At 42.9% G+C, this 16,037-nt stretch overlaps 1 protein-coding gene across 1 annotated transcript in view; it reads left to right on the top strand.

Moving 5' to 3' along the window:
• kif6 (kinesin family member 6) overlaps window positions 1-16,037 on the top strand; it is a 79,159-nt gene that overhangs the window by 38,350 nt on the left and 24,772 nt on the right. Inside the window, exons 7-9 of the mRNA XM_038969533.1 lie at window positions 1,376-1,582; window positions 1,943-2,086; window positions 3,423-3,509. Coding sequence (XP_038825461.1) covers window positions 1,376-1,582; window positions 1,943-2,086; window positions 3,423-3,509 — 438 coding nt within the window. The remainder of the gene's footprint in view (window positions 1-1,375; window positions 1,583-1,942; window positions 2,087-3,422; window positions 3,510-16,037) is intronic.

Raw genomic sequence — 16,037 nt, 5'->3', positions numbered from 1 at the left:
AAAGAGCAGGTGTCCTTAATTTTTTGTATATAGTGTAGATCACGGAGGTATAATAAGAACTGGAGCCTGCATTCAAGATATCCGCCCGTCGTTTTCAAGGTAATCTACTCACGTTCGCATATGCCGATTCATGGACCGTCTATATACGGGTTGCATCCGGTTTATTCTGACCAACATCACATGCGCATTAGCACTTGGGAGCTGCAACAACATCATCACATCATCCAAAAACAAGGCAGACATTAGATTAATTTTTAAGGTTGATATCTTAATGATGATGATGATGAATGACGAAGAAGAAAAAAAAATCGGCCTCCGCAACAGTTATAATTCAATGGATGTTTTGTTCACAAAGATGATGAATAAAGTGTCTTATTAGGAATTTTCTAGTCTGACTTCTCTATGTGGCTGTGAATGGAAATGGTCTTTCTGGGCTGAGCGTCAGTTGAACTGCAGTACCGAAGCAAAACTGTAGGAGCAGACGAAACCATGCTTCTAGACCAGAACCCTGGTCCCTTGATATAGATGGGGAAATACACCGTCCCCTGTCTTTTGGTCTGGTATAAGCGGAAGTCGTCTTTCTAATGTCAAACTGATTTGCTTTCTGTGAGGATGACCATGGGTGGCTTTCGACAAACAAATAAAAATATTCCTCATGTCTTACTCCGGTGGAAGAAGTTTGATCCAAATTGGATGTTGGTACTTTACCGTATTTATTGAATATTACATGAATTCTTTAAATTTAAATTGCCAATTTGGGTGCAATCAATTATCTTAATTTCTCCAAGATAAAATTACATTTCAACAAAAGAATGTTTCAGGAATGCTAATCTTACCAATTTCATAGCAATCTGATATGGTGGGTGTCGTGGCTTGCTGAAATGACATGGAATGACTGTAGTAAGATGGTAAGATGCCTCTTTCTCAATTCGTCTTTCTGCGTTTCCTCGCTCCTATCTCCTCGCCTCCTGTTTAACCGTATTGGAGAAGGTCCAATGTCCCTCTACGCAGAACTTCTCATCAAATGCCTTTTTGTAAAGGAGGGGTTAGGAGAGAGGATGCGAAGAATCGAGGAAAGATGAATTTAGAAAGAGCTAGCTAGTGTCATTTCAGGCATTTTAATGTTGTGGGGGTGTTTTTCGACAGTACCTACTGGAGAGCGCATTGCAGAAATGATTGGTGATTAGGCCTAGATGCAAAGTGTGGGTACCGTCACTATGCCGGCCTCTTTCTCTTTCTCCCTTCCCTCTATCTCCTCTCTCTCGCCTCTTCTTTCTCCGTGTCAGTTTGCATACCTTTTATTTTGAAGAGGAGTAAATACTTACATTTGGGTATACAACCTCTCCACCTCCCCCTCTACTTCTTCCCTCCCCAGACCCCTATGAACCAGGCATCCACACGTTCTCACTGCATTTTCACCATGCACGTGTGTGGCCGTGAGCCCGGCTCGGTCACCGTGCGGCGTTCCAAGCTACATCTGGTGGACCTGGCGGGCTCGGAGCGCGTGGGCAAGACAGGCGTGTGTGGGCAGCTGCTCACAGAGGCCAAGTACATCAACCTGTCACTGCACTACCTGGAGCAGGTCAGAGTTCAGAGGTCACATGGGGTTTAAGCAGGGAGGGGAACAAGGTCATACAAGGGGGAGAGCAGGGAGGAGGAGGAGGGTTGTTGTGGGTTTTATGTATGCTTCCTCACAGACATAGAAGTTGTGTCCAGGTGTCGTAAGAAATGTTCCTTGCCATTCTACTATGTTTGAATGCACCTTAAATCTCTGAACAATTCATAGTTGTATTTCTGTCTATCAGCCGAAATGCTTGTTTTTGCGCTTGTTGCCTCTTAATGAATAAAATAGCATAAAAGAATGCGGAACCTGTATACATCTGATCTAGTACTCAAATTCCTCTTCGTCTTCCCCTTTCTTCCCTCTCTCTCTCCGAGTCAGGTCATCATTGCTCTCTCAGAGAAGAACCGCTTGCACATTCCCTACCGAAATTCCATGATGACGTCGGTGCTGCGGGACAGCCTGGGAGGGAACTGCATGACCACCATGATCGCCACTGTGTCTGTGGACAAGAGAAATGTTGATGTAAGAGTTCCCCATTCACTCACTTTGCTGTCACCACGGGCCAAATCCTATAGTTTGTAACCAGGGAACATTTGGTGCAAATCTCCCATTGACATGAAAGACCCGGATTCTTTGTTCTGAAAAGCGGCTGCACCTTTAATGCATGATTTATAGAAGAAGTCGAACTGTTAGATTTCGAGTTAGGTTGTGGAAAAAAAACGTGGAAACAATTGGGTAAACGAGGGACGAGAAAATGACAATGCCTTGCAACATTTACCTGGAGCTAACTCTGCAGGTAGCACTACTGGGTGATTTGAAAGTCATAGTCAATCGATCAATAATATAATAATACTTTTACCAAAAAATGTTTATCTATAATTTACAATCTGTAGAAACTCTGAGAATAGAAAGGTTATTTTGTGAAACGTCACAGAACCGTTGAAAAATATATGACAAATAGAAATCCAATATGGATGGTGTTAAGAGATATAGATGGGAGGGGTTGAATGGAGCTGAAGGGTGGGACTAATAACAACAAGATAACTAATGTAAAATATACTGTGTCCGTAAAATGTATATTGGTTCAGAACGTTTGTGAAACAGCACAATTAAAAATATATGGCAACTGGAAATCAAACTGGATAGTCTTCAGAAATAGATTGGAGGGGTTAAGGGTAGCGGAAGGACATGAGTAAAAACAAACAAAAGATAACTATTGTAAAATAGATTGTGTCCGTTAAATGTATATAGTATGCATAAGCTGGAAGTAAGTGTAGTTTTTCATTCGTTTACTCTAATTATGGGAGGGGTGGAAGGGTTTGTGGAAAATAGTAAAGGAAAATATATTTACATTTATAAAAACCTGTTTTCGCTTGGACATTATTGGTCAATGTGTGTAGATCGCTGAAAAAATTATAATATTTAATACATTTTAGAATAAGGCTGTAACGTAACAAAATGTGGGCAAAGTCAAGGGATCTGAATATATAAACTTTTTTTTATAGGGGTTTGGACATGATGCAGGCAATTACGTTGATAGAAGTTACAATCTATCTACAATATTAAAGCTGATGTACCCCCCCCCCCCCCCCTCCAAAAAAAATATATATATGACAATGCCTCCATCTACAGAGCATAGTATTTATGACCTTAAATGCTGTCGCAGGGACAGTTGTTGTCTTTAGTTGGATGGGGTTCAGATCAAGTCTGGGTTAGGGAAAGCTGATCTTAAATTAGTTGTTTAGTTCATTAAGGAACTGTAATTGGAAATGGGGAAATTATAGCCATCCAGATTCAACTATCTCACCGTCTCTCTCTTTCCCCCCTCTCTTCCTCTCCTCTTTCCTCCGTCTATCAGGAATCCATCTCCACGTGTCGCTTTGCCCAGCGGGTCGCTCTGATCAGGAACGAGGCTCTGCTGAATGAAGAGATGGACCCTGCCCTGGTCTGTCTGTCCGTTCATCCGTCTGTCTGTCTGTCCGTCTGTCTCTCAGTATTTGTCTGTCTTTCTGTCTGTCTGTCCACCTATTCGTTAGCCTGTCTGTCACTGTTGGCCTGTCCGTCCATCCATTCTTACATTTGTCCGTCCTTATGTTTGTCCATCTGGTGTGTCCTCTCCTGGCTTCCGTCACCCAGGATGAGTCTTTCCCCCCCCTCTTGCTCGTCTGTGTGGTATTTAGACTGTTGCACAGGGCTGTTTGTGTTCTACCGCTGTGTGTATACTAGAACACATATTTCAGCCCAATACCTCAAGTCACAGCCTTTTCTTTGGATATAGCCAGTTGGAGAAGGAACATACTACCGCGTGTGTACACATTAACACACACACACACACACACACACACACACACACACACACACACACACACACACACACACACACACACACACACACACACACACACACACACACACACACACACACACACACACACAGGCTTGCCGCTTGATGAAGATTAATTAGAGGCCATATTTTCTGTTGGTGCTGTTTCAATGACAAACAGATGTATGAAAAGAGACAATGTGTGCTCATTGATTGCTTTTCTCAAAACCTTGAGGGGATATTTTGGTGCTCCAAGTAATTTTTTTTTAACTGTACAGAATTATATAGCAATTCAAGTCTTCTTTCTGTGGAAACAGTAGGTCAATTGGGGTACTGTGGATGATCTGTGCTCCCCCCCACAACCTTGAAACTATAAGTATATTTTCAAACATCTCTTTCTCTCATTTCCCTCTCTTCGCCCTCCTTCCCTGTTTCTCGCTCTCTATGTTGCCCCTGCGCTTAAAACAATGACGTCAATTATGCATCTTTAAATAGGCATATCTGTTGGCAGACCCGGTTGTCTCTTCATAGGCGTCTGCACCCTGCCCAAAGGACAAACCTAGAGGAAACACTGACCATGATATCCCCTCCCGTATGCTATGAGGATATAGTTCTGTGTATTATTGTACGGGGCTTGGCTGGCATTACCAAACCCTTCAGAGGTATTTTTAAGAGAGTCTGCGGCTGGCCGTTAATTGAGCTGGTGTCTGGGCTGGCTGGTTTAAGTTGGGGAGTAGCTGCCCTTTCAGCTCTGGGTAGTAGTGTACTAGTCTGCAGGTCTTTTCTCCAAAGAAAGCTATCTCACTCTCACTCACTGGACACACTCACTCACTGGTCACACTCAATCACTGGACACACTCAATCACTGGACACACTCACTCACTGGACACACTCACTCACTGGACACTCACTCACTCACTCTCTGGACTCACTCACTCACTAGACACACTCACTCACTGGACTCACTCACTCACTAGACTCACTCACTCACTGGACACACTCACTCACTGGACACACTCAATCACTGGACACACTCAATCACTGGACACACTCACTCACTGGACACACTCACTCACTGGACACACTCACTCACTTACTCTCTGGACCCACTCACTCTCTGGACTCACTCACTCACTGGACACACTCACTCACTCACTCTCTGGACTCGCTCACTCTCTGGACTCACTCACTCTCTGGACTCACTCACTCTCTGGACTCACTCACTCAATAGACTCACTCACTCACTGGACACACTCACTCACTCACTCTCTGGACTCACTCACTCTCTGGACTCACTCACTCACTCTCTGGACTCACTCACTCACTGGACACACTCACTCAATAGACTCACTCACTCACTCACTGGACACACTCACTCACTCACTGGACACACTCACTCACTCACTCACTGGACACACTCACTGGACACACTCACTCACTGGACACTCACTCACTCACTCACTCACTCACTGGACACTCACTCACTCACTGGACACTCACTCACTCACTGGACACTCACACACACACACACACACACACACACACACACACACACACACACACACACACACACACACACACACACACACACACACACACACACACACACACACACACACACACACACACACACACTCACTGGACACACACACAGTGGTGAAAAAAAGGTTGTAGTTGAATTTGCCTTGCAGATGATCAGAATGTTGTCATTTGTGTTGGTTTAGAGCTGCCTTTTTGGCCCTACTCTGTCCCTGCAGACACGTTGCAAGTTGGACTCTCCTATCTGTTAAGTGCAGTTATACATTGTGGGGAACAACCTGCTTTTGTACAGTTGACAGTTTTGTACAGTTCAATGTATTTTAGTGAAGGGGAGGAACCCAGGATTTACTAGGGGATAATTGAAAGGCACACATTTTGGTGTTGGAGATGGTGGGCTGCGAGTTGGAGAAAGCAGGACAGTTTAGACAGTAACTTTGGCAACCCAAAACCAAATCTTACGTAAGTGATATTTGGACTAATGCGAGTGGTGGATCCTCTTTGGTTGCAGATTAGTCCATGCCCCCATCGTGCTGTTTGGTGAGAGCCAAGAATAGTCTGATCCACATTTGAGAATTAAGTTAAGGTTAAGTTAATGCCTTCAGAAATGATTCATACCCCTTGACTTATTCCACATTTAGTTGTGTTATAGCCTGAATTCAAAATGGATAGAATCTTTTTTTATACATCTCACCCACCAACACAAAATACCCCATAATGACATGTTTATATAATTTTTTTGCCAATGTATTGAAAATAAAATACAGAAATATCTACTGTAATTTACATAAGTATTCACACACCGTAGTCAATACATGTTAGAATCACCTTTGGCATCGATTACAGCTGTGAGTCTTACAGCTGTGAGAGCTTTCCATACCTGGATTGTGCAATATTTGCCCATTATTATTTTCAAAATTCCTCAAGCTCTGTCATATTGGTTGTTGATCATTGCTAGAAAACCATTTTCAGGTCTTGCCATAGATTTTCAAGACGATTTAGGTCAAAACTGTAACTAGGCCACTCAGAAACATTCAATGTCATCTTGGTAAGCAACTCCAGTGTATATTTGGCCTTGTGTTTTAGGTTAAGGTGAATTAATCTCCCAATGTCTGTTGGAAAACAGACTGAACCAGGTTTTCCTCTCGGATTTTGCCTGTGCATAGCTCCATTCCATTTCTTTTTCATCCTGAAAACTCTCCAGTTAACGATTACAAGCATAACATGATACAGCCACCACTATGCTTGAAAATATGGAGAGTTGTAGTCAGTAATGTGTTGTATTGGATTTGCTCCAAACATAACACTTTGTATTCAGGAGAAAAAATGCTCTGCCATATTTTTTGCCCTCTGTAATGGGACTTTTTTTTTTAAGTCACCATTGGCCTCATGGTGAAATCCCTGAGCGGTTTCCTTCCTCTCCGGCAACTGAGTTAGCAAGGACGCCTGTATCTTTGTAGTGACTGGGTGTTGTCATACACCATCCAAGTTTAATTAATAACTTGCTCAAACGGATATTAAAGGTCTTCTGTTTTTTTTTTTTTTTTCATCTACCAATAGGTGCCCATCTTTGCGAGGCATTGGAAAACCTCCCTGGTCTTGCTGATTTGAATCTGTGTTTGAAATTCACTGCTCGACTGATGGTCCTAACAGATAATTGTATGTGTGGGGTACAAAGATAGGTATTCAAAAATCATGTCAAACACTATTTTTGCACACCGAGTAAGTCCATGCAACTTAGTATGTGACTTAAATACATTTTTACTCCTGAAGTTATTTCGGCTTGCCATAACCAAAGGGTTGAATACTTATTGACTCTAAACATTACATTTTTTATTGATTTGTTAACATTTCTAAAAACGTAATTCCACTTTGACATTATAGGGTACTGTGTGTAGATCAGTGACACAAAATCTCAATTTAATCCATTTTAAATTCAAGTTTGTGACTCAACAACATTTGACAAAAGTCACGGTACGTACTGTCATTGTGGACATGATGTTGTCGATGCACTTATTAATGAAGCCGGTGACTGATGTGGTAAACTCCTCAATGCCATCGGATGAATCCCAGAACATATTTCAGTCTGTCTATTTCAGAAACAGTCCTGTAGCTTAGCATCTGCTTCATCTGACCACTTCCGTATTGAGCACGTCACTGGTACTTCCTCTTGGAATTGTTGCTTGTACGGCCTTCCGAGTGGCGCAGTGATCTAAGGCACTGCATCGCAGTTGCTAGCTGTGCCAATAGAAATCCTGGTTCAAGTCCAGGTTCTGCAGCCGGCCGCGACCGGGAGACCGATGGGGCGGCGCACAATTGGCCCAGCATCGTCTGGGTTAGGGGAGGGTTTGGCCGGCAGGGATGTCCTTGTCCCATTGCGCTCTAGAGACTCCTGTGGCGGGCCGGGTGACGCATGCACACTGACACGGTTGCCAGGTTCCCGGTGTTTCCTCCGACACATTGGTGTGGCTGGTTTCCGGGTTAAGCGGGCATTGTGCCAAGAAGGTTGGGTCGTGTTTCGGAGGACACATGGCTGTCGACCTTCGCCTCTGCCGAGTCCTTACGGGAGTTGCAGCGATGAAACACGACTGTAAATACCAATTGGATACCACGAAATTGGGGAGAGCAAGGGGTAAAAGTAAAAAATAAAAATAATTGTTGCTTGTAAGCAGGATTCAGGAGGATAGAGTTATGGTCAGATTTGCCAAATGGAGGGCTAAGATGTGATATATGGTTAAACCACATTTTTAAGATCGTAGATATTTAATATGTAACATGTTAAATATTATTAGACTACATTTGTAAGATCATTGAAGAGCTCTTGCACATATGAACATAATTCCATCCACTGATGCTGCAGACACACTTCCGTTCAAAGGTTTGGGGTCACTTAGAAATGTCCTTGTTTTCGAAAGAAAAGCGATTTTTTTTGTCCATTAAAATGACATCAAATTGATCAGAAATACAGTGTAGACATTGTTAATGTTGTAAATGACTATTGTAGCTGGAAACGGCAGATTCTTTTCATGGAATATCTACATAGGCGTTCAGAGGCCCATTATCAGCAACCATCACTCCTGTGTTCCAATGGCACGTTATGTTAGCTAATCCAAGTTTATCATTTTAAAAGGCTAATTGATCAATAGAAAACCCTTTTGCAATTATGTTAGCACAGCTGAAAACTGTTGTTCTGATTTAAAGAAGCAATAAAACTGTCCTTCTTTATACTAGTTGAGTATCTGGAGCGTCAGCATTTGTGGGTTCGATTACAGGCTCAAAATGGCCAGAAACAAAGAACTTTCTTCTGAAACTCGTCAATCTAGTCTTGTTCTGAGAAATGAAGGCTATTCCATGCGAGAAATTGCCAAAACCTGAAGATCTCGTACCACCCTGTGTACTACTCCCTTCACAGAACAGCGCAAACTGGCTCTAACTAGAATAGAAAGAGGAGTGGGAGGCCCCGGTGCACAACTGAGCAAGAGGACAACTATATTAGAGTGTCTAGTTTGAAAAACTCACAAGTCCTTAACTGGCAGCTTCATTAAATAGTACCCGCAAAACACCAGTCTCAACATCAACAGTGAAGAGAAGACTGTCGTTTCTCTTTGCTTATTTGAGTTGTTCTTGCCATAATACAAACTTGGGCTCCCGAGTGGCGCAGCGGTCTAAGGCACTGCATCTCAGTGCTGGGTTGAATCTGACACCCTGGTTCAAATCTAAGCTGTATCACAACCGGCCGTGATTGGGAGTCCCATAGGACGGTGCACAATTGGCCCAGCATCGTCTGGGTTTGATCGGTGTAGGCTGTCATTTTAAATAAGAATTTGTTCTTAACTGACTTGCCTAGAAAGGTGAAATAAAATTTGAAATGATCAAATAAAATATGGACTTGGTCTTTTACCAAATAGGGCAATCTTCTGTATACCACCCTACCTTTCCTTAAGAAGAAAATAAATTCCACAAATGAACTTTTAAGAAGGCACACCTGTTATTTGAAATGCATTCTCGGTGACTACCTCATGAAGCTGGTTGAGAGAATGCCAAGAGTGTGCAAAGCTGTCATCAAGGCAAAGGATGGCTATTTAAAGAATCTCAAATATAAAATATATTTAACACTTTTTTGGTTACTACATGATTGCATATGTTATTTCGTAGTTTTGATGTCTTCACTATTATTCTACAATATGTAAAATAGTTAAAGTAAAGAAAAATCTAAATCTAAAACTTTCAAACGGTAGTGTACATCATCACATGTACAATCTTTCACAGTGAAACTTATGTTAGGATCTCAGTCCTGCCATTGGTCAATTGACAGGTCTTAATCCTACATGGCTCCTTGTTAACCAGCAAGTGAATAGACCACTTATCCAAAAAGAGCTGGGGGAAAGTTGGAGGAATTGGTATAGGGGAGGGAGGTGAGGTACTTTTTGAACGGTCTTTTCATTCCCCGTATACAGTAGATCACCACCATAAGCCTTTGCAAGTGTTAAATCTGCATAAATATTGTTGATTTGCTGTTACCTTGAGACAAGATTGCCTATCTCTAGACCCTTTGTAAATGGGGGTGGTGTGTCTGGAATTGTAGCTGTCGCATGGTTGTGAGTCTGGGTGGTAGATGTAAATGAGGAGAAAGGGGGTTACATGTTAAAGTGGATATTGTCTGATGGTACCAATGTTGATAACCTCAAAGTCTGGGTTCACATAGAATTTATTAATGCTGTAACTTCAAAATATAAAATGGATGTAAGGGTAAGTGTACATACAAATACCAGTAAATACTTTGAACATTTCACATTTAAAATATTATTCAATTTTTAAGATCACAAAGGATCTTTTTGGATCTCACACACACACATACACACTGAGTGTTCAAAGCATTGCCCTTAAATATGTTGTCTTTCCCATTCACCCTCTGAATGGCACACATACACTATCCACGTCTCAATTGTCTCAAGGCCTAAAAGTCATTTTTAAAACTCCCTGACTGAGTCTATAATACCAACATGTTTCAAGCAGACCACCATAGCCCCTGTGCTAAGAACACTAAGGTAACCTCCCTACATTACTACCGACCCATAGCACTCATGTCTGTAGCCATGAAGTGCCATGAAAGGCTGGTTATGGCTCACATCAACACCATCATCCCAGAAACCTTAGACCCACTCCAATTTGCATACTGCCCCACAGATCCACATATGATGCAATCTCTATTGCACTCCACACTGCCCTTTCCTACCTGTACAAAAGGAACACCTATGTGAGAATGCTATTCATTGACTACAGCTCAGAGTTCAACACCATTGTGCCCTCAAAGCTCATCACTAAGCTACTGACCATGGGACTAAACACCTCCCTCTGCAACTGGATCCTGGACTTCCTGACGGGCCGCCCCCAGGTGGTAAGGGTAAGGAACAACACATCCGCCACGCTGATCCTCAACACAGGGGCCCTTCAGGGGTGCGTGCTCAGTCCCCTCCTGTACTCCCTGTTCACTCATGACTGCATGGCCAGGCACGACTCCAACACCATCATCAAGTTCTCCGATGACACAACAGTGGTAGGCCTGATCACTGACAACGATGAGACAACCTATAGGGAGGAGGTCAGAGATCTGGTCGTGTGGTGCCAGCACAACGTGATCAAGTGAAAGGAGATGTTTGTGGACTACAGGAAAAGGAGGATGGAGCACTCCCTCATTCTCATCGACAGGGCTGTAGTGGAACAGGTTGAGAGCTTCAAGTTCCTTGGTGTCCACATCACCAACAAACTATCATGGTCCAAACACACTAAGACAGTCGTGAAGAGTGCACGACAAAGCCTTTTCCCCCTCCAGGAGACTGAAAAGATTTGGTATGGGTCCTCAGATCCTCAAAAGGTTCTACAGCTGCACCATCGAGAGTATCCTGACGGGTTGCATCACTGCCTGGTACGGCAATTGCTCGGCCTCCGACCGGAGAGCACTACAGAGGGTAGTACGTACGTTCCAGTACATCACTGCGGCCAAGCTTCCTGCCATCCAGGACCTCTATATCAGGTGGTGTCAGAGGAAGGCCCTAAAAATTATCAAAGACTCCAGCCACCCTAGTCATAGACTGTTCTCTCTGCTACCGCTCGGCAAGCGGTACCAGAGCGCCAAGTCGAGGTCCAAAAGGCTTCTTAACAGCTTCTACCCCCAAGCCATAAGACTCCTGAACAGCAAATCAAAGGGCTACCCAGACCTCTCTTTTACGCTGCCGCTACTCTCTGTTCATAATCTATTCATAGTCGCTTTAACTCTACCTACATGTACATATTGCCTCAACTAACTGGTTCCCCGGGCACATTGACTGTGTACCGGTACCCTCTGTATATAGCCTCGCTTGTTATTTTACTGCTGTTTAATTATTTGTTACTTTTATTTTTAATTTTATACTTATCTATTTTTAACATATTTTTTTTCTTAATTTCTTAAAGCATTGTTGGTTAACGGCTTGTAAGTAAGCATTTCACTGTTAGGTCTACACCTGTTGTTTTCGACGCATGTGACAAATACAATTTGATTTGATCAATATGCAAACCTTGTCTCAGATTTTCAAGCAAATTTAAGTCAGGCCTGAGACTGGACGATTCAGGAACACTCAACACCTATTGGAAAGCCGGTATGGTATGTCTTTGGCATAAAAATGGGTGTAATTGTCCCGCTGAAAAAGAAAACTATCCCTTAGGTATTCCGAAGACTGAGACAGGGTTTCCTCTAACTTTTTATTTGGGGTTTGATCCTGACAACTCCCCAGTCTGTCACGACTCCTACCGAAGGTGGCGCCCCTTCCTGTTCGGGTGGCGCTCTGCGGTCGTCGTCACCGGCCTACTAGCTGCCACTGATTTTTTTCCTCCCCCTCCTTATTTGTTTATTGGTTACACCTGTTTTTAGTTGGGGTGATTAGTAGGGCTTTATTACCCAGCAGGCCCGCCTGTTGGGTGTGCGGGATTGTTTTGTGTACTGTTTGTACATGCGTGTATGTCACGGTTCGTGGTAGTTTTATTTTCGGAACTATTTTGTTCCCCTTGTATGTTGGGCATTTGGTTGGAGTGGCGTCGTGTTTCACCTTTGTGGTGATTAAAAGTTACGCTACTCTGAACTCTCTGTCTCCTGCGTCTGACTCTTTCCTCCACTACACCCCGGGCATTACACAGTCCCTGCCGGTGGCATGCATACCCAGAACATGATGCTGCCACCACAATAATTGAAAAGGTTTCACAACATTGCATTCACTCCACATTACTGACCGGTATGACAAAGTGAAAAGAATGAAGTCTGGTTTAAAAACTCCACTCCAATTCATCCGTTCTGTTTGCAACAAATATATTTGATTTTTGGCCTAAATTAAAAACTACATGATTGGGTCAAATCCAATACAACACAATACATAGTGAAACCCTCTGTATTTTCAAGTATTCTAGTGGCAGATTCATGCTATGGGTATGCATGTCACTGGCAAGGACTGGGGAGTTTGTAAGGATACCAATTAAATAATGAAACGAGCAAAGACTAGGCAAAAAGCCGAGGAAAACCCTCCTCGGTCTTCTGAAAATCTAACCCTGGGATAGTTTTATTTTTCAGCGGAACAATTACAAAATGGTTTATGTCAAAGACACACCAGAATGGCTTTCCAAGAGGTGTTGAGTATTTCTGAATGGTCCAGCCTCAGTCCTCACTTACATTTGCTTCATAATTTTAGACAAAGTTTGAATATTGCTCTCCATCAATGACTCCCACCCAGATGTACTGAGCTTGAGCAAGTTTGACAAAAACAACAGATCAATCTTGTCCTAAGAGTTGTGCAAAGTTGTGCAAACTCACAATTGTCCAAGTGTCACAATTGTCCAAGTGTTTGCCTCTTAGATTTTCACCTTTTCACTTTTCTAACTCTGTTTCCACGTTATTCCCAATTCCATCCCTGGTTATAAGGCTATGTATTTTATCAATATACGTATGAGATGTGCGTTATTGGTTCTTCATGAGAGAGGATTGTGTCCAAGACAGTTTTCCTCTCCGTGGTGGTCACTCAAGTTCCTTTTTTATCTTAGTTTACCTATCAGCAGTCAGACAGTAGCAGCATTCCTTTCCCCTCCCCCTGTCTGACCAGAGAGGGCTGATTTGCACATACCCATAGCTCAAACAACCAGCCCTGCTACCAGACCTGTGTTCAAACACTACTTGAAATAATTTCAACTACTTGGAATGGTTTTGATTGAGCTATTCTGTTGCAATGGAATCAATAGAATGCTCACAAAACTGCAAACCCTGCCCATCTGGCACACATGGGAGGCTAAAATAAAATCTACAAGTATTTGAAAGATGCAAAGTAGTATTTGAACCCAGGTCTGCCTGCTACCGTCAGCCAGAGAGAGAGAGAGACATGTTTGGGAAATGGGTGTTGAAAATTCCTGAGGTTCCCCTCGTCTCGCCATCATTAAAGAAGGGAGGGGAAACGGACGATAGTGCCTGTTGGTGATGGATTCCAGGGTCGTATTCATTAGTGAACACGTAGCAAAAACATTTTGCAACGTATAACAAGAAACGTTTGTCTTTGTTTTCCAAGTTCAGGAAGTCCTTCTCGGTTTCTGTCCGTTTTGCCATTTTGTGTTTAGCGAACACAATCCAGTACAGAGCAGCGCAGGACATACTCAGCGTCATTGTCTGAAGGCAGCTATGTACCAAGGGTTCTTCTTTGTGCTTTAGCCAAAGGGTGGTGTTCAGTAGGCACAAAACTGAGTGAAACATGCCAGTCCGTATGAAAGTGTTCCCATAATAGCACCTTACAGGGAATCTTGGGGGTGTAGCCCAACATGTAGCCATTACACCAAGAGGCTCGGACCCCTGTTGAGGTCACTAGTTGTTGTACTAAGGTCACTACAATACTGTGATATGATCAATATTATCCCATAGGCCTATCACAAATGTACAGTTGTGGCCAAAAGTTTTGAGAATGACACAAATATTAATTTTCACAAAGTCTGCTGCCTCAGTTTGTATGATGACAATTTGCATGTACCCCAGAATGTTATGAAGAGTGATCAGATGAATTGCAATTAATTGCAAAGTCCCTATTTGCCATGCATGAACTGAATCCCCCAAAAAACATTTCCACTGCATTTCAGCCCTGCCACAAAAGGACCAGCTGGCATCATGTACAGTGCCCTAAATATTTCATCTGACCTTACACCCGAGTAACTGTCACCGAAGTTACTTTCTGGCCACTTGTTGTGTGTAATTTATGTATAACACTTTTAGGCTGAGTGCATCAAGTTTCATGGAGTGTTTGCATGACAATAGCCTTCTGTTGCACCAGCCTGACCTAGTGATCTGTAGCTATGTGCTGACATCATGGATCACATGGCCTCGGCCAGGCTTTATTCGGGGCCTATGGGAGACGATTTTGGCCTTGCGGTAGCAGCGTGGGTTCAGGCTCCGAAATAGAACCAAACCATTCCCAGTGACCAATGACCAGTGGTCAAGCTTTGAGGGCACAGCTGGGAATATCACATAAGCTTAATGGGTAAAAAGAGATTGGGAGCAGCTTTTAGTGCTCTTGTCACTTTGTCTGACCGTCTGGTTTCCTCAGGCTTTTGTAAGATGTCATACTGCTTTATTAAGGTCTGTTCATCTGACCTTTGCCCTTCACTTGACTTTCAATGACCCTAGGCGTCTAACAACTGTCGAGAGTAGTTGCAAAATTGGCACATAGTTGTTGCTCTTGATTGTATTTCTCTACTGCTGCTGGAATAGTTAGTGTCCGAATCTGCCTTGTGATTTGGGTCACACTTTATTTGGATAGCCTGAATTGCTCTACAGATGGTCATACTATCAACAAACTATCTGTTGATAAGCAACTGCTTGCTAAGGTTATGGTCAGGTTTAGAATAAGGGCTAGGGTTAGGGTTTATTTATATATATATATTTTAAATGTAACCTTTATTTAACTAGGCAAGTCAGTTAAAGAACAAATTGTTATTTACAATGACGGCCTATACCGGCCAAACCCGAACGACGCTGGGCCAATTGTGCGCCGCCCTATGGGAAGCTAGGGTTAGGGTAAGTAGATAGTTGAAGTCTGTAGAGCATCTACTATCCAAATAAAGTGTTACCGTGATTTGTCCCCAAAGACTGGTCACACACACACACACACACACACACACACACACACACACACACACACACACACACACACACACACACACACACACACACACACACACACACACACACACACACACACACCCACCCGCTGGAGATTACACTGTCTAGATATTATTGCTTAGCGTCAAAGTGGAAGTCATGTCTAGCCAGGTCATCCCTGACCCTTAATAACCTCTTAGCCCCTGCAATAGACCAGAGGCTTCAGGAGATTTAGCCCTAATCGCTCAGGTTGCCCTAATGTGGAGGCCGGGGCTGAAGCACAGATGGGAACAGACTGTAGAAAGAGAATAGTAATAAATGAGGAATGCCCTCCATGTGTTTCAACAAAATAGTGCTGAGCGATTAGTGCTTTTTTTGGTCTGTTTGGTTTCAGTTTGATTTTTGGAAAAATTACCACGGTTTTGATTTCTGTTTTGATTATACATGTTTTTTAC

The sequence above is a fragment of the Salvelinus namaycush genome, chromosome 30 (genome assembly GCF_016432855.1).
Source record: "Salvelinus namaycush isolate Seneca chromosome 30, SaNama_1.0, whole genome shotgun sequence".
Classification (NCBI taxonomy): Eukaryota; Metazoa; Chordata; class Actinopteri; order Salmoniformes; family Salmonidae; genus Salvelinus; species Salvelinus namaycush.
This window is presented reverse-complemented; position numbering and strand designations above follow the sequence as displayed.